Source organism: Bos mutus, chromosome 28 (assembly GCF_027580195.1).
Source record: "Bos mutus isolate GX-2022 chromosome 28, NWIPB_WYAK_1.1, whole genome shotgun sequence".
NCBI classification, from domain to species: Eukaryota; Metazoa; Chordata; class Mammalia; order Artiodactyla; family Bovidae; genus Bos; species Bos mutus.
In genome coordinates this window covers 5908765-5936265 of record NC_091644.1, presented here as the reverse complement: position 1 = coordinate 5936265, position 27501 = coordinate 5908765, and the positions used below count along the sequence as shown (strand labels likewise).

Genomic DNA, 27501 nt, shown 5'->3' with positions numbered 1-27501 from the left:
ACCTGATGTTGCATATCATAATGCCTATGTTGCAGATAACAGAATAGGTTCAAAGAGGCTGAGATTTTATTATAGAGACTTGGAAATGTTTTTGTCATAGTAAAGTTCAAAAATTACTTAGCATGTGTCTATCCTTTGCCTCTATACTTTTAAAAGCTATTGGCATACTGGGCCTAACTGTTCAAAATGGGACATGAGTTGAAAGAGCAGTCCTAATAATGAGTCTTTTTTTTATATACAGAAATAAATGACTAACAAAAGAGATAAGATTGCTTAAATGAATTTACCTTGAACATGAGAAATGACGAACAGATAGGCTCCCAATAACCTGATGTAAATGTATAGCTGAGTCATTGTTCAATTTTAACGTTTCCTGTACAGTGTTACCTTTAAAAACTGGTCTTGTATGGTCACTAATTTAAAAGACTTTTATTCAATCAGACTTTCTTGTAAAAAGTCTCAATCAGGTAACAATGACTCCAACTTCCACTGCTTTCTTCCTGACTCCTAAAAGATAAAAATATTAAAAAGGAAATGAACATAACTGAATTCTAGAAGATTTCTAACAAACTAAGAGAGGAAAACAAATGCCCAAACATATCTTTAAACAATAGAGTACATTTTCAAAGATTAAAGCTATCTTTGTTAAAAGAAAAAAAAAAAGGCACTATAATTCAAAAGCTTAAAATAATTTAGTAATAGGTTGCCACTTCTCCTGATCTTAAATTAACCTTAGGTAAAAAAAGATAAGAACACTAATAATCTCAATAGTCTTTTCTGGTTGCTCTAAATAAAACACTTTTAACACCATTAAGAAAATTTCTAAATATATTAAGAATAAAGCAGGAAGAATTGAATTTAAAACACTAAACAATTAATAATCTCTCAGTAGATGTGATAAAACACTTTGAGTCTTCTAATAACTTATTCTATAGATAGAAGAGAAAGTCTATCTAGAAAAACATTTAAATATGCAGTGTGCTTCATCATTAAAGGAAAAACAATAGAAATATGCCTTAAATAAAATTATTTCCATAAAATATTTCAAATCTGACTTCATTAGGAGAAAACTGAGCTTTTAATACGGATGACATGAAACATAACCTCTCCAATTAAGGTTTGACAATTATAAAATAGTTAAATAGTTAACAGAAAAAAAGGCTAGTGTGTATAAAAATGAATATGATTCTATTTCTCCCTCATTCTACTGGTCCAGGCAACTGATTTTACTGACTTAAACCCGAACTATTCCTAAGTGAAAATGCTTTTATTTGTAAAATAATTACCCTGGCATGAACTCTCCCATAAATAAATCAAGATTTCTATTTTAGCTAATAATTTTTCACTCTAACTAGCTCTCCAAAGGCACTTTGAGAATTGAGGAAATAAGGTTTAGAGTGAGATGTCATTTATATTTTGCATTTTATATATATGGTTTATTCTAAAATCTCTGCAATTTCTCACTTCTCTACTATGACGTTAAACTGCTTTTCATTGACACAGTGCTGAGAAAGTTAAGATGTAAAGTCTAAAATTATTACAGAATAGCATCTATAATGATGACTTTAACAGTATTTTTAAGAAAACTCACTTCTTCAAATTATGGGATTGTGATTCTAGGGATACCTCTTCCATGATTCAAATTCAAAGGAATTTTCCAGTATATTTCCAACCCTGATCTCTCTCCTTATTCTATATGTCTATTAAATACTCGGCTAGGATTGCATTCCATCTGCCCAAATCAAACTTACTAACTTTTCTTCCCATTCCTCTAGACATGCCTTCTTCTCTTCCTCCTCCATCTGCTATCACAGAGGATGGTGATGCCATCTCTCCAGTCAGCCTTGCCCAAAACCCTGGCATCATTCCTGCCTCTCTTATTAGTAGCTCTCACTCTCTCCTTATACCTTCATACATTTATTAGTTTACTCACTTATTCACCAACAGTGTTTTCTGAGTATGTATTACACATTAATGCAAGGGGCTACAAATAAAAATATGACAGATTCTGCTTCAAGGACCTCAGAGTCTTGGCCAGAAAACTGACTGACGTGACTGATTCCATCTTTCCGTGTCACTGCTTCTTCATCAGTTTATTTACTGAATATGTGGTCTTGTCTCATTAGAAGTACAGGCAAGGCATTCTGCAGTCAGTGAGACCCTAGGCATCTGTACACGTACAGTCCCTTTCAAAGCAAAGGGATCACGTGTGATTCCTTCCACACAAACATCTGCAACTCTACCACTCTTGGCACAAGTTTAAATCTTGGATCTGCCTTAAAGAAGTAACCTCACCTCTCTGGATGAGTTTCCTCATCTGTAAAACTGGAATTATATTCTGAGAATATTTATTCTGAGAACTAAATGAGGTAATACCTAACATATATTCACCTCTAAGTAGCAGAACTATTATGAATGCTTTGAATATATTAATTTACAGAACCATTACAACCATCTTACAAGATAGGCTTGTTATTTTCAATAATAGTTTTACAGATGAGGAAACTAAGGCACGTGGAGTTTAAGGAATTTATCAAAGATGACACAGTTGCTAAGAGGTAGGGCCATCATTCTAATCAACAATATCTAATGTGGGTGTCCATGTGTTAAATGCTACCCTAAGTTGCCGTCCTGGATATTTTATGTACATTACTTCATAAAGTATTTAGAAAAGCCTGCTACAGAGCAGGTGCTTAAAAAAAGTTTCTTCTCACACATGTTTATGGCATACTTGCAAACCCTGCACAGGGAGTGGTAGGTGCCACCGTGACGATCCCAGCTGTGCTCCTGTGACGATCCCAGCTGCGAGGCATTTTTATACTAAAAACTCTCCCACAACTTATGGAGAACAGCGTTAGCTAAGAGAGGGCTGAGGGTAAACAGCTTCAAGAGCTTCATTGTAATCTAACAAAGAGAGCCCCTAATCTTTAAAAGAAAAATGTTAGGTTTTAGCTGACTACAAGCTCAAAAAGCATCAGTGCTTAAGACCAACTGCTAAGAAAAGATAATCTAATCAAGCGCTGATAGAAGAACACTGCCACAGTCAAAGGAGTAACCATCTCACTTTATTCCACCTGGTCAGGACTCTTAAATACTTTAGAAAATGACAAGAATGCAAAGGACAGAGAAATGACTACACTTGAGATACAACGGAAAGGACCAGTGACCCTTGCTCACAGAATATCGAAGGAATAAAGTATCAATGCACCTCTGTCAAGGACATGACAGGAATGATGGAAACAAGACTAGACCAATAAATGATTCATCAGATTCCTTCCAACTCTTAAGTCCTGAGTGAACAGCGTTCTTGCCAATGAATATTAATTTACTTCCCAAACGTTTATTAAGAGCCTATTATATACACGATCCTGTATATAACAGTAATATACTGACAGAGCAAAACAGATCGAACCTTCATGGAGCTCACAATCAATAAGACAATTAAAACATCAAACAAGACAATACAAATGACACACAATCACAATCTGAGGAAGTGCAAAGAAAGAAAAGCGTCAGGTCCTAGAGGATAGACAGGTCAAGGGAAGCAATGTTGAAAAGTGACATTTCAGGTGTGATCTGATGAATAAAAGAATTATTTACTCAGGTAAAGCAACAAGGCTGGGGAGAGGGGATTGGAGGCAGCAGAACAGCCTGCACAAAGATTATGAGGCCAAGAAGAACAAGGATTCTGAAATGTTGGGAAAGAGGGGTAATATGGTCAATGCTGAGGCTGAAGAGGCAGAAAAGTCAAGGACCAGGTCAGGCAAGACCATGTGTGAATTTGGGATTGAAACGTAAGTGGGATAGGAACGTAGTTATCTGGTTTCTGTGCAATGGACTGGAGAGAACAAAAGGAGAAGCAAACAGACCACTAAGAAGATACTGTAGCAGTTCAGGAGAGGGACAGTGGTGGTTAGGATTATGGCAGGAGTGCCACAGTGGATGGATTCAAGACACACTTCACAAACAGACCCAGTAGGCCCTGGTGATGGGTTAGACACGGGGTAAGGGAGAGCGAGGAGTCAAAAAAAAAAAATCCCTACGTTTCTGGCACGAGCAATTACTGAAATGGGGACAAACGGACTTTGAAAGGAGTGGGAAGAAGAGATCAATGGTTCAACTTTAGACATTTGAAATTACTCAAAGGGAATGTCTAATGGGCATCTGGTTCTGAAACTTAAAGGAAACTTCTGAGACTGAAGATATAAATCTGTTGTGTCAACAACATAGAGATATTTAAAGCTATGGTCCTATATGAGACAGCCTTCTAAGAATGGAAAGAGGAAACAGTGCCAGAACACCAATGTTCATTCAAAAACTGTATTAATAAAAGCATTAACATCACATATATTTATTTGGCATTCACCAATAAAATAAATTCATGATCCAGGCTCTGTCATGTACAATATTAATGTAGTGTGTATTACCACAGCTGAGATATAAACTACTATTCGTAAGTGTTATTTTTCAGTTAAAAAAACCCCACCAATCTACCAAAAGATAACTACGGTGATCCACAAATGCTCTGACACTGTCTTCAAAAGATGAAGCCTAATTCCCTCTCTTGAATTCCCAGTGGGCTTAAAGACTCATTTCTAACAAACTAAAATAAAATGGAAACAACAGATTTTGTCTTCTGAAACTAGATCATAAAAGGCATTTCAGATTCCTCCCTACTCACTATTGAAATACTCTGAGGGAAGAAGCTAGCTGCCATGTAGTAAGGACACCCACACAGCCTTATGGAGAGGTCCCTGTGGAAAAGAACTGGGGCCTCCTGCCAACAATTACGGAGAAGGCAATGGCACCCCACTCCAGTACTCTTGCCTGGAAAATCCCACGAACGGAGAAGCCTAGTGGGCTGCAGTCCGTGGGGTCGAGAAGAGTCGGACTCACTTTCACTTTTCACTTTCATGCACTGGAGAAGGAAATGGCAACCCACTCCAGTATTCTTGCCTAGAGAATCCCAGGGATGGGGGAGCCTGGTGGGCTGCCGTCTATGGGGTCGCACAGAGTCGGACACGACTGAAGCGACTTAGCACACAAGCAAGCAAGCCAACAACTATGTGAGTGAGCCACCTTGGCGGTGGATCGGTCAGTGCCAGGGAAGCTTTCCAGTAACTGCAGCTTCACAGGTATCTTAACTACAATTTATGAGACCTTAAACTAGAGCCATCCAACTAAGCCTTTGGTAGACTCCTAATGGTTAGAAAATGTATGAAATGATGATAAATGCTGGATGTTTTAAGCTGCTAAGATTTTTGGTAATTTGCTGGGCAGCAGTAGATAACATCCATTGCTATAATACAGTCATTCTGAGAAATTTGTTGAAATAATAAAAGCCTGATCACTCTAAGTTATTACGCAGTCAACCAAAAGGCACACGTCTGAAAAGCGTAGTTGAGTCAGAGTATAACAATAAAAGCATAACATAAATAGGGGGTTCCCTCACAGGCCAGCGGTCAGGGCTCTGTGCTTTACCTGCCAAGGGCCTGGGTTGGGTCCCGGTCAGGGAACTAAGATCCCACAAGCCTCATGGTGCAACCAAAACAGAAAAAAAAGAAAAAAAAAGGTATAACATAAACAGTCCCAACGCCCAAAGAACTAACTGGATAACATTCTAACATCTTTCTTTCAAAGGAGTAATCAAAAATATGTTCTTTATATTTAAATGACCTCAGCAAGTAAGGTTTATTTTTTGTGGGGGAAAAAACTGTCCCTAGTTCCACACTATACACTGTTACATCTGCCTTTTTAAACTATGGAGTCCATAAAGATAACATTAGTTTTGTGTTCTATATAAAGGCACTTATTTCACATAATATCCTGGCAAACTGAAGAAAGTAAATTCTGATGTCTGTCTATTGGTTTCAAAAATCAGCTCCACTATTTATTTGCTATGTAATTTGGGGGAAGTTATTCAAGCTATCTAGGTCTCTCTCAGTTTCCTCAGCCACAAAATGGGAACAGTATTACTAACCCAAATGAGTTAGTGCCTTGGATCTAAGGATTAAGCATTCAGTAAATACATGTCAGCTGTTACTGTTGTAATTAATAATAAAAATACGGATGACTTTCCCTTTATTTGTCCCAGCATATTTGACTCACTGGAAAAGACTCTGATGCTGGGAGGGATTGGGGGCAGGAGGAGAAGGGGACGACAGAGGATGAGATGGCTGGATGGCATCACTGACTCGATGGACGTGAGTCTGAGTGAACTCTGGGAGTTGGTGTTGGACAGAGAGGCCTGGCGTGCTGCGATTCATGGGGTCGCAAAGAGTCGGACACGACTGAGCGACTGATCTGATCTGATCTAACTTTTTCTATAATCATAATATAACAAAAATAGTAAACTTATTTTGCAACCATTCCTGAAACTGAGTATTTTATAATCCTAATACCTGAAAATATACGTATTTTTAAATTCCTAGAATAGTTCATTGGAATTTTTATATTAAAATTAAAAATATCTGATCATACAATGTTAAGAATATAAGGAAATGACATTTGAAATGCCACATGATCAAAATTTTTAAATGATGCTAGTGTTTAAAAGCTATTATTAGTTAGTCCAAATAGGAATCTAAATAGATTTACTTTCCTTTCCTGTATACATAGATTGGTGGCTTCTTCTTCAGGAAAATAAGACTATGACAACATTACTCAATAAAATATAAATTATTCTTAAATAAAAAAATTAAAGCTTCGCAAATAGCAAGAAAGCTAAACCAATAGTTCTATCAGGATTAAAAAAAAAAAAAAAAAAAGGAAAAGGCCAAAGTCAGCTGAAAAAACAGACTAAAGTCATTCTTTCCGCTTCCCGTTAAGCCCTCCACCCTTAATTTTTACTTTCTAGTAGTGAGGTTTGGGAATTTTCAACAAGCTGGCCAACTGCCAACTCCATAAAGTAGTAAGGAGAAAACTCTCCCTTCCAGGGGTCCCTCCCCCTGGGCAGCTCCAGGCGCCTGGTCTGACAAGCTTTCTGAGAAGGACTAGACTCACTGCAGACTTTCTGGCTCCACAGCCATTGTTTGCATGGCTGCTTTGCTCCTGATCCAGAGCTTGGATTAGCATAAGAATATTGTCTTTTCCCTTAACAAGCAACTCATCCATCTTTTCCCGTTTCCAACTTCCACCCCATCAATCCCTGAACCAATAAACACATATACAAACGGAGCAGCACTACTCAGGTTGTTTTTATATTAGTGTAAAAAAGTCACTCATATTTAAACACAAAACCTTAACAAAATAACATGCTTAAATAAAGTTCTGTGAGTTATCTGTGGTAATACACAGGCATCTCATCAAAAAGCCTGCCTTAGCATCCATGCTGTGAAAACTTGTGATGGGTAAGACATTCATATGAGGTCTTTTGGGAAGTCTGAAAAAGAAGCAAAGAGAACCAATCACAAAGCTAACTTCTGACCTACAGTAGGATTAGGGGAGTCCCACTTTATAAACACATTTCTAATTGTTGTGTCTCCATCCACCCTGAGGTCACCAATTTTATCAACACCCCTGAAACTACCTTCTCACTATACCTTCCCTTTTCCCAATGTTCAATTATTTATTCAAAATAAATTTAACATATTTAAACCTTTGTTTTTCTGCTTAACTACCCTCTCTTCATTCAAAATCTTTTACTTTCCTTCTGTGCCAAGAAACTGTTCTCCCCAACACAAGTAAAATTCTTCCCGGAACAGAGATGCAAGACAAACTAGTGTGGCATTATCATAGTTGATGTGCTTAGAGGATGTGTATCCCTCACTAACCTCAGACATGCAGACGACACCACCCTTATGGCAGAAAGTGAAGAGGAACTAAAAAGCCTCTTGATGAGAGTGAAAGTGGAGAGTGAAAAAGTTGGCTTAAAGCTCAACATTCAAAAAACAAAGATCATGGCATCTGGTCCCATCACTTCATGGCAAATAGATGGGGAAACAGTGGAAATAGTGTCAGACTTTATTTTTGGGGGCTCCAAAATCACTGCAGATGGTGACTGCAGCCATGAAATTGAAAGACGCTTACTCCTTAGAAGGAAAGTTATGACCAACCTAGATAGCATATTCAAAACCAGAGACATTACTTTGCCAACAAAGGTCCATCTAGCCAAGGTTATGGTTTTTCCTGTGGTCATGTATGGATGTGAGAGTTGGACTGTGAAGAAAGCTGAGTGCCGAAGAATTGATGCTTTTGACCTGTGGTGTTGGAGAAGACTCTTGAGAGTCCCTTGGACTGCAAGGAGATCCAACCAGTCCATTCTGAAGGAGATCGGCCCTGGGATTTCTTTGGAAGGAATGATGCTAAAGCTGAAACTCCAGTACTTTGGCCACCTCATGCAAAGAGTTGACTCATTGGAAAAGACTCTGATGCTGGGAGGGATTGGGGGCAAGAGGAGAAGGGGACGACAGAGGATGAGATGGCTGGATGGCATCACTGACTCGATGGACGTGAGTCTGAGTAAACTTCAGGAGTTGGTGATGGACAGGGAGGCCTGGCATGCTGCGATTCATGGGGTCGCAAAGCGTCAGACACGACTGAGTAACTGAACTGAACTGAACTGAGGGGCCTCAATATTAGATGTACAAATAAATGCTTCTTGGTTTATGAACTATTTTAAAAAACAGGAGACAATCTATTTTTAAAATACCATTTCTTCAAAGTTTGTTTGTTTAATCATGTTTAACAAAAAAACCTCACAAGTAACTAGAACTAGTTTATGCTGTCTACCCATTGGTACATCAGTGGTCAGAAGAGATTCTTGATGCCAGCAGTTAACTGAAGGGGTCTGGGTGTTATTCTTCTGTGTCTCCTCTAGAGCAAGCACAAATGACAAAGAAATAAACAGCAACAAAACAGGTAGAGTGGTTGCAGAAATGCCTCAGAGGGATCCGAATCTGGTCACCCCAACAGGGCTTTCCCAGTGGCTCAGTGGTGAAGAATCTGCCTGCAATGCAGAAGCCACAGGTTCAATCCCTGGGTTGGAAGATCCCCTGAAGGAGGGTATGGGCAACTCACTCTAGTACTGATGCCTGGAAAATTCCATGGACAGAGGAGCCCGGCAGGCTATGGTCCATATGGTCGCAAAGAGTCGGACCAGACGGAAGTGACAGCATGCACGCACGCAGCTATATTATGGGCAATGGTAAACAACACTGTGTTAGTTTCTGCACAGTATTTTTACAGAGATAAAATCAGTGTTACGTGGTTAGTGACTGGTTCAAGGTAGAGCATAAGATAGATCTAAGTCTTTCACGTCAATTAAATGAGAGAAACTCATATATAGTATTTAGTGGCAACTTTATGTCGTTAGCATATCACCATTTTTATAATGTGCAAGTTGGTTTTACATGCATTACACCATATATTGGGCTTCCCTGGTGGCTCAGATGGTCAAGTGTCTGCCTACAATGCGGGAGACCCAGGTTCAATCCCTAGGTCAAGAAAATTTCCTGGAGAAGGAAACAGCAACCCATTCTAGTATTCTTGCCTGGAAAATCCTATGGATGGAGGAGCCTGGTGGGCTGCAGTCCATGGGGTCTCAAAGAGTTGGACATGACTGAGCGACTTCACTTTCACACCATATATAGATGACCCTTGTGGTAAGTAAAATTATTCCTACTTTTAAAGAGAAGACAAGTTCAAGAAGCTAAAGTGACTTGCTGAATTCTACATAGTTAGTAACCTGAAGGAAAAACTACAAACTCAGGTCTTTTATTCCCAAGGGCAGTGTTTTATCCAGTAAGCACACAAGTAAGTACATCAAACCTGGTGGCTCAGTCGGCAAAGAATCCACCTGCAATTCAGGAGACCTCCAGTTCAATCCCTGGGTCAGGAAGATCCCCTGGAGAAGGGCATGGCAACCCACTCCAGGATTCTTGCCTGGAGAATCCCCATGGACAAAGGAGCCTGGAGCCTGGCGGGCTACAGGCCACAGGGTTGCAAAGAGTCGGTCACGACTGAGCGACTGAGCACAAGCACATCCAAAGGGAAACAGGGAGCGATTTTCTACTGAGCCGTGTAAGATCGACACACGTAAGATTTTATTTCATCATCACAGAAGAGAGTGACGCTCAGCAAAACTAAGACACTTGCTCAAGTTCACAAAACCAGTAAGTGGCAAGTCTGCTGCTGAGAAGGCCCAAATTCCACTCAGTCAAGAGAGATAGATACTGAGGAAAAAAAAAAAAAACTACACTGCGCTCCTTACACTGCTGCTTTTCAGCGACAACAAAATAACACCCCCCCACCCCCCGCCCACTCCAAAAAAAGAAACGACCAAACAACCTAACCACTGCTGTGCTGACCTGGGACAAGTTTTTTACCTGACAACAAGTCTTTTACCAGCTGGCTCCAATGGGAACTAGAGAAGGCTGCAGGAAGGAAGAAGGAACTTCCATCTTCCTGATTTTGTTTGTTGTTCCGGTCAGTTACCTGAACGACATCCTCTGCCGTGGCTGCAGCAGCAGATTCAGTTTTCAGCTTCCTTCTATACTCCCAGAACCAGCCTTGTGGGCCCTGTTCAGATCCAGATATGCCCACACACCAGGGTCCGAGCGCCAGTGCTTCAAGACCCCAGAGCAGGTTCTTGGGGCCAGCACAGCTGGGCTCTGAGCTCCCTTCATAGAGGACCGGGTCAGGGCTCCACAAGGGCAGTTTTTCTCCAAGCTTTTAGGTTCTGAAACCTCAACCTTTAGGGGTGTATTTGTTTCCCACAATTAGTATTTCTGTTTTAATTCCAATGTTTCTTTGGCTTTTCAATCCTCCAGTACCTGTGTAGTTAATTCCTTACACCAAATTCTCTGTTAAAATAACCAATGTGGTTTCAACATTCTTGACTGGGCCCTGATTGATACAACTATTTTCAGAAAACAGATCTCAGAGAGCAAGTGACTGACTATATCCACACATACCACATCAATATTTTTATATACATTTATTTCATCAAAGATGTCTAACATTTCCTAAGTGCTTATAAAGTGAGCTTTAACAGATATTCAGAGAGTATTCTAAGATATTCTGACTTTAGGAATGAGTTCTTCTAGACTCAGTGCATTTCATTTTTCTGACCACAAATAATTTTTACCTATTAAAGTTAGAAATTTGTTCAAGACTGGTTGGTCCTTCTATTCTAACCCATGTGACCCACGTCAAAATGCTTGAATTTGGCTATCAAAACAGATTTCTCTTCTCCTTAGCAACATTACATTTAATTTTAAAACTTTTGTAATTAACGTAGTAAAACCCTGTGGCCAAAAAAGTTTAATTCAAATGCTAAATCAAATTTTAAGGAGAATATATCTAATCTCTAGAACTAGGGAGAAAAAAAATGAAAGCAGAACTTCAAGAATAACAAAGAGCAAACCCGTATCTCACTCAGGAAACCAAATCAAAGTATATCTGTATTTACGCTCTCCATACGAAACACCTTTCCAGAAAGTCACAAGTTTTTTCAATTTTGTACCTCCCTACGAAAACCTGGAAATACACAGGTGACTTTGGTTGGACCAGTAACTAGGGCGCGACAGGACACATGGTAACCAGAGGCCAAAGCGGAAAACGCAGCGCCCTGAGCGAGGAAAGTCCCTCAGAGCAGAGGACTGTCCCAGCCAGAGGCCAGCAGGGTCTCCTTGCTGAGAAACACCTATTCTACTAGAACGGCCGGTCAGATTGCTTTTTCTTGGCTGGGGGGAGCACGGCAGCCCTGCGAGGCTCGCGGGGTTTTGGTTCCCTGACCAGGGACTGAGCCTGCCCTAGGTAGTGACAAGTGCAGAATTCCAACTGCTGGACTGCCAGGGAATTTCCCAGATTCCACCGTTATCTGAAGGCTCCTCTGGGGTTCTAGATGTTCAAAAAGCAATAGTTTTAAGCCTCTTAGAAGCAAAATTATCTTAAACTAATGTCTGAATGCAACTTTATTTTTGCTCTACTTTTTTTTCTTCTCATTCGACCTCTTTACCAAAACAATCATATTCTTGCTGTGCTAACCAAAGAGACTGTACAATGCAAAAGGAATTTAAAAATCAAGCGTTTTCCTCCACTTTTTTTTCTACCTACAGCTTTCAAAAATGCCGTGTATATAGGGTTTCCCTGAAGCTCCAGGAGTAGAGGCCCCATCCTAGGCCAAGCCAATTAGCATCTTCTATCTTCTATGCCACAATGAAAAGTTCAGTGGTAAACTGTTCTTACATGGTGTCTAAGGGGGCCTGTAGAGACAAAGTCTTTCTTTCAGATTGAATATGAATAAGAAAACTGCAGCTCCTGGCAGAGCGTCGGGACCTGAAGGGAAACCAGACGTAGAGCCAGGAGACTGAAAGCAGCCAGGTCCTCGGAGCTACCAATGAGCTGCCTAAGCAACTCTGCCTGATGTCTGAATTACTCAGGGACTTTTCAGTTAACAGCCAATAAATTCTCTCTATTTTCTAGGTCAGAGAGAGTCAGTTCTTCTGTTATAACAGAAGATTAAAGGAGAAAGTATACTTGAATATTCTGAGTTAGGTCAGTAGAAAAGATACTGGATAACACATATGCCAAAAAGAGAGAGACTGGTACAAGGTAGAATTACTTTCAAGAGATAGCTCAAACAGCGTAAAAATGTACTTAATATAATTTGCAGCTTATAATTTATTGCTCTGGTCTTTCTCCTTTTATCCCCCAAGTCTGCTAGACCCTCAGTCTTTCCCAACAACAGCTTCTCTACTCCTACTTTCCCAGACCTAAAACCTTGGAGTCATTCTTAACAACTCCCTTCTTCCTTCTCATACTCCACAATCCATGAGGTCAACAAATCCCGTTGGCTCTTCCTTCAAAATATATCAAGAATCTATGCACTCCTCATGACATCCACTGTTATCTCTCTGGTCCATGCCGCTAACACCTTTTGCCTAGATTACCGAAAAAGCCTCCTAGAACTGGACTCCCTGCTTCAACCCGTATCCATGCACAGTATATTCTCAACACGGCAGCCAAAGTGGTGACAGAAAGCATATTTTCATACCTCCCAATGGTTTCCCAACTTACTCAAGAGTAAAAGCTGACGTCTACAATGGCCAGTAAGACTCCAACTCCTCTACCTCAGCAGCAAGGGCCTCCTGGTTCTTCAAACACGTCCTGCTTTGCACTAGCAAGGTCCTCTTCCTATTACATTCCTCCCCAAGACATCTACCTGTATGACTTGCTACCTGACCTCTTCTAAGTGCTTACTCAACATCCCTTTCTTATTTAGTGCTCCTGCTCATCCTATTTAAAACTGTAATGCCATCTGCAGCCCTGGCATTCCCATACTCCATCCCTGATATTTTTCTCTCTAGCACTTGTCACCCTGTAATTTAATATATAATTTATTATTTGTTTCATTGCCTGCCACCTGCTCCAGAATGTACACTCTGTAAGGGCAGGGGTATAATTCTACTTTTTCACTGTGTATTTCTAGCAACTAGAACAGTGCTTGGCACATAGTTGGTACTAAATAAATATTTGCTGAGGGAATGACTGAATACAACAAAAGGAATTAAAACGTTATGCCAATTCCTTTTACTTTCATATACAAACCAGACTTTCCCATAAGGGCTTCGCTGTGGATAAACTATTCCATTTCCTTATCTCAACACAATTGAAATGATACAAAAACCACACCACTTCCTTTGGTTCACTTTGAGTCCTGACTTGTGTCAAGATCCAGTAAAAAAAAAAAAACAACACAATTTTTTCCCACTGTTTTCGGTGGATATACTCAAGTTTAAGATACAAATTAAAAGGTCTTAAGAAAGACGTGTTTAAGTAAACACTGTTTTCCAAGATCTAAAATATTGCTTAAGGCAAACAATGGCTTGGGTTATAATCTGACAATACCCAATAGTTTTAGCAAGTTAAATAATTGTGGAAATAACCACAGACAAAAAGAAAATACAGTCCTTTTTTGGGAACAAACAATGTGGTCTGATGAAGGGGACTTCAAAGCATCGTCTACACTCAACTGCAGAGACACGATCTGCACTTACAGCAGACAGAGGAAGAGTTCAAAGGTAATATTTATATTAAATTGAAACTCACCAAAGGCCTCGAATAAGACTAGAAGGTGTTAAAATCAGGTTGCTAACAGTTCTTCCCTGACAAGCATGAACCACAAACTATAGGAAACGAAACCTTGCAAACCTATAGGTCTAAGAAACAACACTCAAGATTACAAATTTGGGCGTATTATTGCAAAACGCTTGGAAATCTAGGAGGTTTTCCGCCTTTTAGATGAAACATCTCCCTTTTCTTTACACTGTCAGAACATTTTTTAGGTTAAAATGTGCTAGTTTAGAATGTTTTTACAAAGGAGTTCTGTGGCAGACTTGACATTAATGTCCCTTTTTTCCCTTCTAGTATCTTTCTTTCAGCTCTAAGATATCTAGTTTAACTACTTATCAACTTACACTTTTATTAAAGAAAGGACTGTAAGGAACATAGTCTTAGAGTCAGGAGACCTAGGATGCAGTTGCAAATTCTGTCTAATTGGTGAGTTGATCCTGGACAACTCACTTCCCTCTGTAGACCTTAGTTTCCTCATCTGAAATAAAATAACCATTTTATTAAATTCACTTATTAAAATACCTAATACCATGAAGACTTCTATCTCTCATATCCTATGAGTCTATGAACTACACTCACTGAATATCGTGCCTTAAAGACATCACCTAAGAATTATCCAGGCGCTGACTAAAGCGGGGCAAGGATCACTGAGACTGCACGCTTTCTCCGGAACTGAGGGAACCGTTATTCTGACTGTGGCATCTAACAGTGCTGTCTTTATATATCTTTATTTTACGTGGTATATATCCCAAGCAATACTGTTTTACATACTGTTAAATTTGCTATAGATGTATAAAAATTGAATCATTCCATGACTATGTGTGTATTTTAATATTTTGCTTATTTTTCACTCAACATTGTGGTTCCCATCACAGCCACACACAGTTCTTTTTAATTCACTTTCACTGTTGCACAGTGTTCCACTTTTTGAATATTTTACAGCTGTACTTAACCCTTCTCACGCTGATGGACATTTAGGCTGTCCCCATGTTCTGATACAATAAACGCTGCAATAAATAAACCGGAATAGATGCTTTGGTTATTGTTGTCTGGGTAAATAATTCTGACGGACAGATTTCTTGAAGTGGGATTCTGGGTCTAATGGCAGTCAGGTAGAGATTTTGGTAGTCCCCTCGGGATTTTGTACTTTTCCATTTTGTACTTCCAAATGGCATTTAAGAACAATTTAAAAATACTGCTGAAGGATGGAGAATAAACTTAACACATGGAAAAATACACCACATGATACACAGAAAACCTCAAGATCATGTATATCCATTCTTCCTAAATTAATCATAAATTTAATCATATTCTTTCTCACATTACAGTCCCCTTTTATTCTTTATTTGCTAAGAGTTTTCATCATAAATGGGGCTGAATTTCATCAAGAGTTTTTTCTCCACCCAATGACATTATCACAGTGGCTTCCTCCTTCAATGTGCTAATGCATAAATTAATTAGCAATAATCCATATTAAGAGCTCTCTTAAAGAGTAACCCATCTATGGTAGTTCTGGGATTCCCAACTTCATTCATATTCCTCTTTTCAAGAGATGGAATCTAATTACTTCTAAAGTGGGCTGGACTGAGTGACTCCCTACTAACAAACAGAATAAAGTCAAAGTGACATAGCATGACTTCTGAGACTAAGTCTCGAAAGGCAATGCAGCTCTCTCCTTGCTCTCCTTCTTGGACCATTTATTCTGGGGAAAGCCAGATGTCATTGTGCAAAGATATTCAAAGAATCTGTAGAGAGGCTCATGCAGTGAGGAACAGAGGCTCCTGCCTACTGCCAAGAGAAGGTGCCATCTTTGAAGTGGATTCTCCTCCAGTCAAGCTTTCAGATGAAAGCAGCCCCTGCTGACATAACTACAGTTTCACAAAATATCCTGAACCAAAACCACCCAGTAAATTGCTCCTGAATTCCTGTCAGTTAATTTAAGCTTTCATTACCTCAAGTCTCTAGGTTTTAGGATGAACTGTTATGCAGCAATAATAATTAACACACTAACATTCTTGGATTTCTGGGACAAACTCTGTTTTGTCATTATTAAATAATAATTGTCTGGTCTGTGTGCCTGGTTCCTAGGTAACAGGACTGTCTTGGTTATTTACAAGCCTCATGGATCACACTTGAGTTTATGCTAATGAATGACTCAGGACGGGGGCTGGTCACCAAAATGACCAGTGATATGATTAGAGGGTTCGGGCTTTGAGCCAGTCCAATCTTCAGGGAGTTTGGATAGGGCTAAAGATTGAGTTCAATCATGTGGCCAATTGTTCAATCATGGCTATCTAATGAAACTTCGATAAGAACAGCACACCGTGGCTCAGATAACCTTCCTGGCTAGTGACCTATTGACACACAGTCAGGATGACATACCCTGATTCCAGGGGAAACGGGCATGTGAGCTCCACATCTGGAACCCTCCCCAAACTCACTTTGTGTGTCTCTTTCATTTGGCTGGTCCCAATTTGTATCTTTATAATACTAAGTTCTGTGAGTCATATAAATGAACTGTCAAATTGCAGGGCCGGGGTTGGGGGTGGGAGGGTGGTCACGGGATCCTCCTGGATTTGCAGCCAGTTAGTCAGAAGTGTGAGTAGCCTGGGGACACCCAAACTTGTGACTGGCATCTCAAGCGAGCACAGTTTTGTTGGGGACTGTGCCCTTAAATCTGTGTAGTCCAACACATAACAGCAGGTAGGCAGTATCAGAATTGTATTGCAGGATTTTAGACATGATCATGTTTCAATAACACCACTGGATTTGTTTTGCTAACATTTTGTTAGGTTTTATATCCATGTTCCTAAGAAAGACTGACCTGTAATTATTTTCTCATATTATCCATGCCTACTTTTAGTATCAAGGTTATACTACTCACATAGAATAAGCTGAGAACCTTATTTTGCTATTCTCTTAAATAGTCTGTGTAAATCTGGACATTTCTACTACATGAATAGTTTGATACAACTCACCTTTAAAATTATCGGAGCCATGGGCTTATCAGTGAGTGTATGGGAGGAGGCAGATCTTTCACTACAAATTAAAATTCTCTAATAATAAAAGAAATATCTAGGTTTCTTGTTTAGCCACAATCAATTTTATTAAGTAACATTTTTTAAACTGTTGTTTTATTTAAATTGTAAAATGAAAAAAAGAAATATTGTAAAATGTTTAGGCCTAAAGCTATTCAAGGTATCACTTATTTTTAAAAAATCTCTTTTATATTTGAAGGTAGGTCCTCCTTTCCATTCCCAATACTACTTGTGCTTCCTGGGTTTTTCTTGATCTGTCATTCAAATGGTTTGTCCATTTTATTAGTCTTTTCAAGAAACCAACTTTTAGCTATGTTAATTCTATCGTATCATAAAAGTCTTTTCCCCATTAATTTCAAACCCACTTCTATCACTCATTAGCTAGAAGCCCTCAGTTTTCTCATCTGTAAAGTGGGAATAATAATAGTGCCTACACCCCACAGTGTTGTTATAAACGAGATAATCCTTGTAAGGCACATCCATGTAACAAATGTTCAACAAGTGTTAGCTTTTATCTTTATTATCTACTTCACTTCGCTTCACTTCAGTTTATATTGCGTTCTTTTCCTAGTTTAAATTAGGGGCTTACTTTATTAATGTTCTCATCTTTTAATACATCTACTTCTGCTTTATTGACTATGCTAAAGCCTTTGTGTGGATCACAACAAACTGCAGAAAATTCCTAAAGAGATGGGAATACCAGACCACCTGATCTGCCTCTTGAGAAATCTGTATGCCAGTCAGGAAGCAATAGTTAGAATTGGACATGGAACAACAGACTGGTTCCAAATTGGGAAAAGAGTACGTCAAGGCTGTATATTGTGACCTTGCTTATTTAACTTATATGCAGAGCACATCATGAGAAATGCCAGGCTGGATGAAGCACAAGCTGGAATCAAGATTGCCGGAAGAAATATCAATAACCTCAGATATGCAGATGACACCACCCTTATGGCAGAAAGCAAAGAAGAACTAAAGAATCTCTTGATGAAAGTGAAAAGAGTAGAGTGAAAAAGTTGGCTTAAAGCTCAACATTCAGAGAACTAAGATCATGGCATCTGGTCCCATCACTTCACGGCAAATAGATGGGGAAACAGTGGCTGAAGGTCCGTCTAGTCAAAGCTATGGTTTTTCCAGTAGTCATGTATGGATGTAAGAGTTGGACTATAAAGAAAGCTGAGTGCCAAAGAACTGATGCTTTTGAACTGTGGTTTTGGAGAAGACTCTTGAGAGTCCCTTGGACTGCAAGATTAAACCAGTCAATCCTAAAGGAAATCAGTCCAGAATATTCACTGGAAGGACTGATGCTGAAACTGAAACTCCAATACTTTGGCCACCTGATGTGAAGAACTGACTCATCTGAAAAGACCCTGATGGTGGGAAAGACTGAAGGCAGGAGGAGAAGGGGACGTCAGAGGATGAGATGGTTGGATGATACTACCACCTCGATGGACATGAGTCTGAGTGAACTCCAGGAGCTGGTGATGGACAGGGAGGCCTGGTGTGCTGCAGTCCATGGGGTTCCACACAGTCGAACACGACTGAGTGACTGAACTGAGCGGAGCTGAATGCAAGCTTCAGCATGCCACACGAGCTTGATATGCCCTGATTCTCTTTACTCTTTAGGCCCAGGTGTTTTCTGACTTGCGTTACGGTTTCAGCTTTGACCTGTGGGACTTATAGAGGTAGGCTTTTAAGTTTCCAGATGTGTGTCTGTATGTCCTGTTTGTCATGCAGTTTTAACTGAAAGGTATTGGCTGACAAATAATCTGGCTATGATCATTTGAACTGTACAGCCTAGAGAATGTAACTTAATAGAATGCTAACTTCTAAACCAGACCTAACCTTTAAAAAGGGCTTCCCTGGTGGCTCAGTCGGTAAAGAGTCTGCCTGCAATGCGGGAGACCTGGGTTCAATCCCTGGGTCGGTCAGATTCCCTGGAGAAGGGAATGGCAACCCACTCTAGTATTCTGGCCTGGAGAATTCCATGGACAGAGGAGCCTAGCGGGCTGTAGTCCATGGGGTCAAACAGAGTCAGACATGACTGAGTGACTAACATTTCAATTTACAACTTTTAAAACTAAATGACCTTGTCATGGTCTCTGCTTTAAAAAAAAATCTATGAATATTCTCATTTCATAGAATGAAATTACCAAGACATAAGAACTGTTATGATCTGGCCTCTGCCAGGCTTTCTAACGCCATCCTCCCCCTCACTTCTCATACCCTGACAATGATCCAACTCTAGTGAAGTCACTGAAACCTCTATGTTTACAGGCATCCCTTTCAGACTCCCTTGCGCATTCTTTTTGTTCCTTCCTTCGTTTCCCACCAGGTTAACTACGGTTCACTCTTCAGACCTGTTCTACTCCCCTCTGCGTAAGCAGTCCTGACTCCTGTGTATCAGGTGAGTGAGCCGGCCTATCTGCACTAGGGCACCCAGAGCATGCAGCAGAGCTGCACCACAGCTCTCAACAAACACTCATTCATGAAGTTTTATTAATTATTTGGTACTTGCTTCACACCGATTATACAACAGTAAATCAAAAGACATGGTCCCTCCTCTCATAACACTTATTTCATCAGGAGATGTTTTTTGACTTATCTTGCAGCACTTGTAATCTCTACTTTCTAGCACGTTACTGAGCAAAACAGTAAGTGTTCAATAAGTGAATGAAAGGAATAAAAATATTAGTATCTTAAGGGAAACATAATTGGGGAGTTAAATCAACTATAAAATCACATAATAAACTCTCGAAGTTCTTTATAAGTATACTGACATGTACCAATGCATCTCCAAACCTATTGCCAGCTACTAAAGCCAACAATCCTAAGTACTAGCTCAGGAACTTTGCTCCCCGTATCATCATCTTCTGGTTATTTCTACATGGTACAGAGAAGAAATTTAGATTCAAGTCACGAAACGGGGAACCTCAGTATACTCAAAAGCCCCCCTTTTCCCAATATTTCTGGTTTATTTCATATTTTGAACTATCTTTGCTCTAAGTTTACTTTTTCTTACAATACTGTTTTTATACTATCAAGTAAGAAATCTAACATGTCATACATACTTGACATGTACTAATTCATTTAATCCTTACACGGACTTTAGGCAAGTATTCTCATTATGTACAATCTCATAAAAATATATCCTAAAAGTCAACAGCCTGATGGTAACGTAAAGGTCAGTGAGATGCCAGCTGGGTGGAGGGGAGCGTGGTAAGGAGGGAATGGGACGAGGACAGTGACGAGGGCCTTAGGCTTTGGTGCACTCTATTCAGAACTGCATGTAAGAGCTTATGCAGGTCTCATTTATGTGATCTTTTAAAAATTTTTTAAAACTGTTCTGAAAAGAGATAATTAGACCTACTCTGACACTTAATCACAAAAAAATAGATGGGAAAGTGGAAAAGAGGGAGGAAAGGAAGGAAGTAGATGAACTCAGAAGTTAAACTAGAATTTCTATCTGAGAAACCTAGATTGGAAATTACCTTATAAACCATTAAAAATATAAAACAGTGGAACAGAAGAGAAGTATTAGGATGGAGGATAAAGCCAGGAATTGAAATGTCACTATGACAGTGAAAGTGTTAGTCAGTCATGTCTGACTCTTTGCAACCCCATGGACCTTGTCTCACCAGGATCCTCTGTCCATGGAATTCTCCAGGCAAGAATACTAGAATGGGAGGGGAACAAAAGGGAATATACTAGAGCGGGTAGCCATTCACTTCTCCAGGGGATCTTCCTGATCCAGGGGTCAAACCCAGGTCTCTCACATTGCAGGCAGGCAGATTCTTCACACTCTGAGCCACCATAAAAAGACGCGACTGGAAATCTTGTGGCAGGCTCTTCCCACAATACCATATGCAGCTGCAGGAATACAAACCACTACCTGAACCTAAAAGCATCCAAACTGGAGAATGATCAGGTAAGTGTGCAAGGAGAATATAAGCCAAACTTAAACTAAGCAAAGAACAAAGGTGTCTTCATTATGAGGAGGCAGTCTGAACTGAAGAGAATGAGAAGAAACTGTCTCTGTCTCCCTTTCAGGAGGAGCACAATAACCAAAGAGCCTGAGGGCAAGGCCTGTGGGACGTTTCTGAGACTATGAGTTGTAGGTTTCTCTAAAGAAAACAGTAGGTGTGGGAAAACATTTTCAATGGAGTCCAAGGAGAGACCAATAGGAAGGATGAACCTCAATTCCAAGCTGGGAATGGCAACCGCTTTGTGCAATGCAGGGCCTCTAAAGGCTGCTCCATCTAAACAATAAATCTCTAGCAGACCTACAAGCAATTGGCACCTGCCACACTGCTGACAGACCTTGCAGTTGGGAGGGCTTAGAAGCCCTGAGGACGCCTCCCAGAGCTTCAAGGAATGGGTGACAATTTGTCGGTCCCTTTGTTATCGGTCCACAGGACAGAAACAACTGTCCTTCACATCTACTAGTTTGTCTCTGAACAACAGGTCCCTACAGCCAGAACCCAAAATTTTGGAATGGGCCTAAAAAAATACAGTGCATTTAAAGGGAATTCAGGTAACAGAGGAAAGGCTAACGCTGAAAATCAGAATAGGCAGCTTCTAGTTAAGCGTAACTTTTAGAGAAGACTGGGTGACAGTGAACATCCAAGACACCAAGATGGTGCTGGCTGTGCCAGTGAAGAAGAAACTCACAGATGCCAAGACAAGGAGCTGCCACACTGGACACTGATGCAGGATTTTACCTCCAAAAGAACCCTCAGAGCATTTCCTGATGAGCACCAGGGTGAAGGGGGCACTCTGAATTTTTTACCATGACCATCTTTGCCCTGTACCTCTCTTTGAGGAACTTGGTATCTGCTGAATCCTTTTACATCCTAATTGAGAATTAATGGCCAATGAAAGATGACTGGTACATTTTTTAAAATTTAAAGATAAAAAAAAAAAAAAAGAAGAGACTGGGCAACTGAGACTGACAACTTTATTTTCAATATACCATGTTGAAATATTTTGAATATTGCAAAGTCCTAAATCAACCATCAATTAAGAGTTGAAAAGAACTTTAATAAAAGCATTAAAACTAGTCAGTTTAATATTTATTATGAGGTAGCATTATCTCATTATAAGGTATTTCTCTAAGTATATAATCATACTAACATTTATTTATTAATAAGGAACCATCAAGTTCTGCTTAATGAGTATCTTCACAGGTCTCCATTCATTTAGGAATAAATTCTAATAAATGAGATACCATCTTTCAGTAACAGCGTCAGAATTAGACCTGCAGAAATACTTCAAACATTTTTATATTTTACTAAATCTTACACAGCATTAAAGTGTAACAGAAGATAAACATGTGCAGAATACTATTTATCTCTCTTCAAACTACTCTTGTAAAGAGGCAATACTTTCTTTTTTAAATAGTATCTCCTTTTCAGTATGCTAAGGCTTGAAAAACAATGTGCAAAAGCAACACCAAAGAATGCTCAAACTACTGCACAATTGCACTCATCTCACACGCTAGTAAAGTAATGCTCAAAATTCTCCAAGTCAGGCTTCAGCAATATGTGAACCGTGAACTTCCTGATGTTCAAGCTGGTTTTAGAAAAGGCAGAGGAACCAGAGATCAAATTGTCAACATCCGCTGGATCATGGAAAAAGCAAGAGAGTTCCAGAAAAACATCTATTTCTGCTTTATTGACTATGCCAAAGTCTTTGATGGTGTGGATCACAGTAAACTGTGGAAAATTCTGGAAGAGATGGGAATACCAGACCACCTGACCTGCCTCTTGAGAAATCTGTATGCAGGTCAGGAAGCAACAGTTAGAACTGGACATGGAACAACAGACTGGTTCCAAACAGGAAAAGGAATATGTCAAGGCTGTATATTGTCACCCTGTTTATTTAACTTATATGCAGAGTACATCATGAGAAACGCTGGACTGGAAGAAACACAAGCTGGAATCAAGACTGCTGGGAAAAATATCAATAACCTCAGATATGCAGATGATACCACCCTTATGGCAGAAAGTGAAGAGGAGCTAAAAAGCCTCTTGATGAAAGTGAAAGTGGAGAGTGAAAAAGTTGGCTTAAAGCTCAACATTCAGAAAACGAAGATCATGGCATCCGGTCCCACCACTTCATGGCAAATAGATGGGGAAACAGTGGAAACAGTGTCAGACTTTATTTTTCTGGGCTCCAAAATCACTGCAGATGGTGACTGCAGCCATGAAATTGAAAGATGCTTACTCCTTGGAAGGAAAGTTTTGACCAACCTAGATAGCATATTCAAAAGCAGAGACATTACTTTGCCAACAAAGGTTCGTCTAGTCAAGGCTATGGTTTTTCCTGTGGTCATGTATGGATGTGAGAGTTGGACTGTGAAAAAAGCTGAGCGCTGAAGAATTGATGCTTTTGAACTGTGGTGTTGGAGAAGACTCTTGAGAGTCCCTTGGACTGCAAGGAGATCCAACCAGTCCATTCTGAAGAAGATCAGCCCTGGGATTTCTTTGGATCTGATCTGAAACAAATGAAGAGACCAGCAATACAGCAGAACATCACTGTTAATGTTTCTTTAAACTTAGGAAACTTGGATTCAACCAGATTCAAAGAATTACTTCTGTTTGCTCTTCATTATGCCCAACATTATTATCCCTGCTATCCAGATAAAAAACGTGGGCATCATTATCTCTTTTCAACATCCAGTCACAAATCAGTGTCCCTTCTTCCTTCACAACATACCTCCTCCAGTTTTCCTTTTCTATTTCCACTATCATCACTCTGACTGAATTCTATTACCTCAAGCTTAGCGACTCCCACAACCTTACGAGCTCCCTGAGTCCTCACTGCATTCCTCTAACGTGAGGACCTTGTTCTTTATTTTTTGATTTCTTCTTTGTGACTGTTGTTACACAGATCAACAGGAATCCCCAAAAAGCAATATTCTGTAGAACAAAAATTAACGCTCTGGGGCCTTAAACTAGAAGAATAGGGAAAAACAAGCCTGGAAAAAAATATTAGCAGAAGGAGGAAAAACACGGGTCAATTTAAAATCATCAGCTGAAGAGTATCATATATGCAAAGTGGTATGAAGAAGAAAATTAAATATTTGCTGAATAATCAATACTTAAAGGTTTTTGCAACTTCAGATAAGTTGATCCCTACCTTAAAATTCTCATTACCTCTTGACTGAAACAATTAAGAGTATCCTAATTGTCTCTCGGCTTTTGGTAGCTCCCCCTTCCAAACTATCATTCACATCAGATCAGATCAGATCAGATCAGATCAGTCGCTCAGTCGTGTCCGACTCTTTGCGACCCCATGAATCACAGCACGCCAGGCCTCTCTGTCCAACACCAACTCCCGGAGTTCACTGAGACTCATGTCCATCGAGTCAGTGATGCCATCCAGCCATCTCATCCTCTGTCGTCCCCTTCTCCTCTTGCCCTCAATCCCTCCCAGCATCAGAGTCTTTTCCAATGAGTCAACTCTTCGCATGAGGTGGCCAAAGTACTGAAGTTTCAGCTTTAGCATCATTCCTTCCAAAGAAATCCCAGGGCTGATCCCCGTATTAATTGTTACAAAACACAATTATGATTCAAACTTTCTAGAGACTGCCAACTACTCACAAAATGAAGTCTAAACTCCCTACCATGGCATCCAGAGTTCTTCACAAACAAGCTCTTTCAGCTTTGTCATTCAAACCCTCTCTCATATCCTGAATTCAAATCACACAAAATTACTTCCTCTGCTTCCCCTGTCCATGGGATTCCCCAGGTAAGAATACTGGAATGGGTTGTCATTTCCTTCTCAATGGGATCTTCCTGACCCAGGGATCAAACCTGCATCTCCTACATCACAGCAGGTGGATTCTTTACCACTGAGCCAACTGGTAAGGCAATTCTTTTCCAAGATTGCTGGGAAGTCCCAGCAATCTTCTACTCATCCTTTAAGACTCCACTCAAACACCATTTCCTATGTGAAGCCAATATGACAGTTCTCTCCTCTAACAATACTGGTGGAGCCCTTCTAGATGACACCAACATACTTTCCCAATCTCACACAACACTTTTCAAACTGTATTAACTTTGTGTACTCATCTCTAAACAGATTATTCTTTGAGAGTAAAGTAAGGAACTCATTTTTACTGAACATCTCGTATTCTCAGCACCTAATGCCTGGTGCAGAACAGGTGTTTGGTAAGTGTTTGAGAGAGAAGGAAGTGGCTGGACGTAAGCAAAGCTTCACTTAATGCTATACCGTTGAGAGACTTCATTAGAGGAATCTGTCCTTACTTTGACAGGCTAACTACGAGTCACTGACAGTACAGGCACAATTATACCTTTCAGAAAACATAAGCTGGTAGCAATCGGTAGATGGAAAAAAAGAGTGAGGAGACACAATAAGTGGGGGAGTCCTTCAATATTTCAGGTGAAATGCTGAAGAACTTAAACGTGGATGATGATGGGAGAATTAGGAGAGATGATGAAAACATTCATGATACAGAGGTAAAGCTGAAAGGACCTGATCTCTGACTAAGAGTAGCAAGGAAAAGATAAAGAATCCGATTCTGCACTGAGGCTGTGAGCACAGGTGACAAAGAGGTCTAGTAACAGAAGTGGGAGCACCATGCGTGCAGCAAGCAGTCGAAAACAAAGTGGGAGCACCATGCGTGCAGCAAGCAGTCGAAAACAAAGTGGGAGCACCATGCGTGCAGCAAGCAGTCGAAAACAAAGTGGGAGCACCATGCGTGCAGCAAGCAGTCGAAAACAAAGTGGGAGCACCATGCGTGCAGCAAGCAGTCGAAAACAAAGTGGGAACACCATGCGTGCAGCAAGCAGTCGAAAACAAAGTGGGAGCACCATGCGTGCAGCAAGCAGTTGAAAACAAAGTGGGAGCACCATGCGTGCAGCAAGCAGTGAAAACAAAGTGGGAGCACCATGCGTGCAGCAAGCAGTCAAAAAGTGGGAACACCATGCGTGCAGCAAGCAGTCGAAAACAAAGTGGGAGCACCATGCGTGCAGCAAGCAGTCGAAAACAAAGTGGGAGCACCATGCGTGAAGCAAGCAGTCGAAAACAAAGTGGGAATGCGTGCAGCAAGCAGTGGAAAACAAAGTGGGAACACCATGCGTGCAGCAAGCAGTCGAAAACAAAGTGGGAACACCATGCGTGAAGCAAGCAGTCGAAAACACGTGCTGAAGCTTAGAATACTGTCATAGCAGAGATATGCGGCTGAGAGAGATCATTTTAGAGGTAACTGCTGAAATCAAGAAGTCAGGAGAGACATTAAAAAAAGAATTTCAGAGATAAGAATCTTAGGGAAGGTCATTATTTAGTAATAGGACAACTATTCTTCAAACAAAAATAGGAAAAAAAAATTTGAAGGAGTAATTAAAGAAGTAGAAATAGAAAAGCTCAGGGTTACAGAAGCTACCAGTATTTCATGAAAGGAAAAATGGCAACAAGCGCAGTGATCACAGAGCGAAACCTAACAAAAGACAAAAGACAGTTAGAACATCATGACTATTCCTCAAAAGAGCAAACAGACCGGCTTAGAAGGGACAGGAGGATGAATGAATACTGCAAGGAAGCAAAGCAGTGAGCAAAACCTACTACTTAAAGAGGACAAAGTATACTAGCAAACAGTAGCAAACTCTACTATTTAAAGAGGAAAAAGTAAAACATATGTATTCTGTTTGTTTTTAATACAGATTCCTAAAGGATTAAACCTTTTATTGATAATCTGAGTCTCTATGGATTTGAAAACAATGAACTTGATTTCTCTATCCACATTATCTTAGAATGGCTTCTCCCCTGTCCCTGATGTTACTGCAGTTTCCACTTCTTTCAATAAATTCTATCTCCAAAGATCTATTATTCAAAGTAACAATTTTATCCTAAATTCTAAATATGTGTAAGCTTCAGAATAATGTAAACATTCATTTTAATATAATCTTCTATTCTAACCTGTTTTGTCATCGTCAGAGGAAAGAAGTAATTATATACATCATTTAATGCTTATTTTCTCCAATTAGAATAAAGAAAGCTATATTAATAATAAATACTTTTTACTCCTGAAGAGGTTCAACATTTATAAAGAGATAAAATCCTGTAACTACTTAAGAACTCATAAGGAAGGTGATTCAAGAATAAAGAAGATAACAAAGTTGCAGTGATAAAATAGGATGATTTTTAATTGCTAAGAAATGAGAAATTTCACATTAATTATATTCTTAAGTCTTTTTCTTACCTCAGAGATGTGGCTAGATAAAACTGTACTTCCAATTTTCTCCAAACAGCTTTGACCTATGCTTCCATCTCATGAATTCCAAGACAGTATTAAACTGATGCATATTTTCATAAATCTGTTTAGAAAAAAAGAATATATTTAAGACTGAAAGAATGTTTGTTT

The 27501-nt window shown here is 39.8% G+C and overlaps 1 protein-coding gene across 2 annotated transcripts in view; it reads right to left on the bottom strand.

Annotated features, from left to right (window-relative positions):
* BMPR1A (bone morphogenetic protein receptor type 1A) overlaps positions 1–27501 on the bottom strand; it is a 142114-nt gene that overhangs the window by 32378 nt on the left and 82235 nt on the right. Inside the window, exons 2-3 of one of the 2 annotated variants that reach the window (XM_070364534.1) lie at positions 27340–27454; positions 288–507 (exon numbers count right to left, since the gene is read on the bottom strand). In XM_070364534.1, the coding sequence (XP_070220635.1) occupies positions 288–354 (67 nt within the window). In that variant the 5' untranslated portion in view covers positions 355–507; positions 27340–27454. The remainder of the gene's footprint in view (positions 1–287; positions 508–27339; positions 27455–27501) is intronic. The other variant, XM_070364535.1, reaches the window with a different exon arrangement.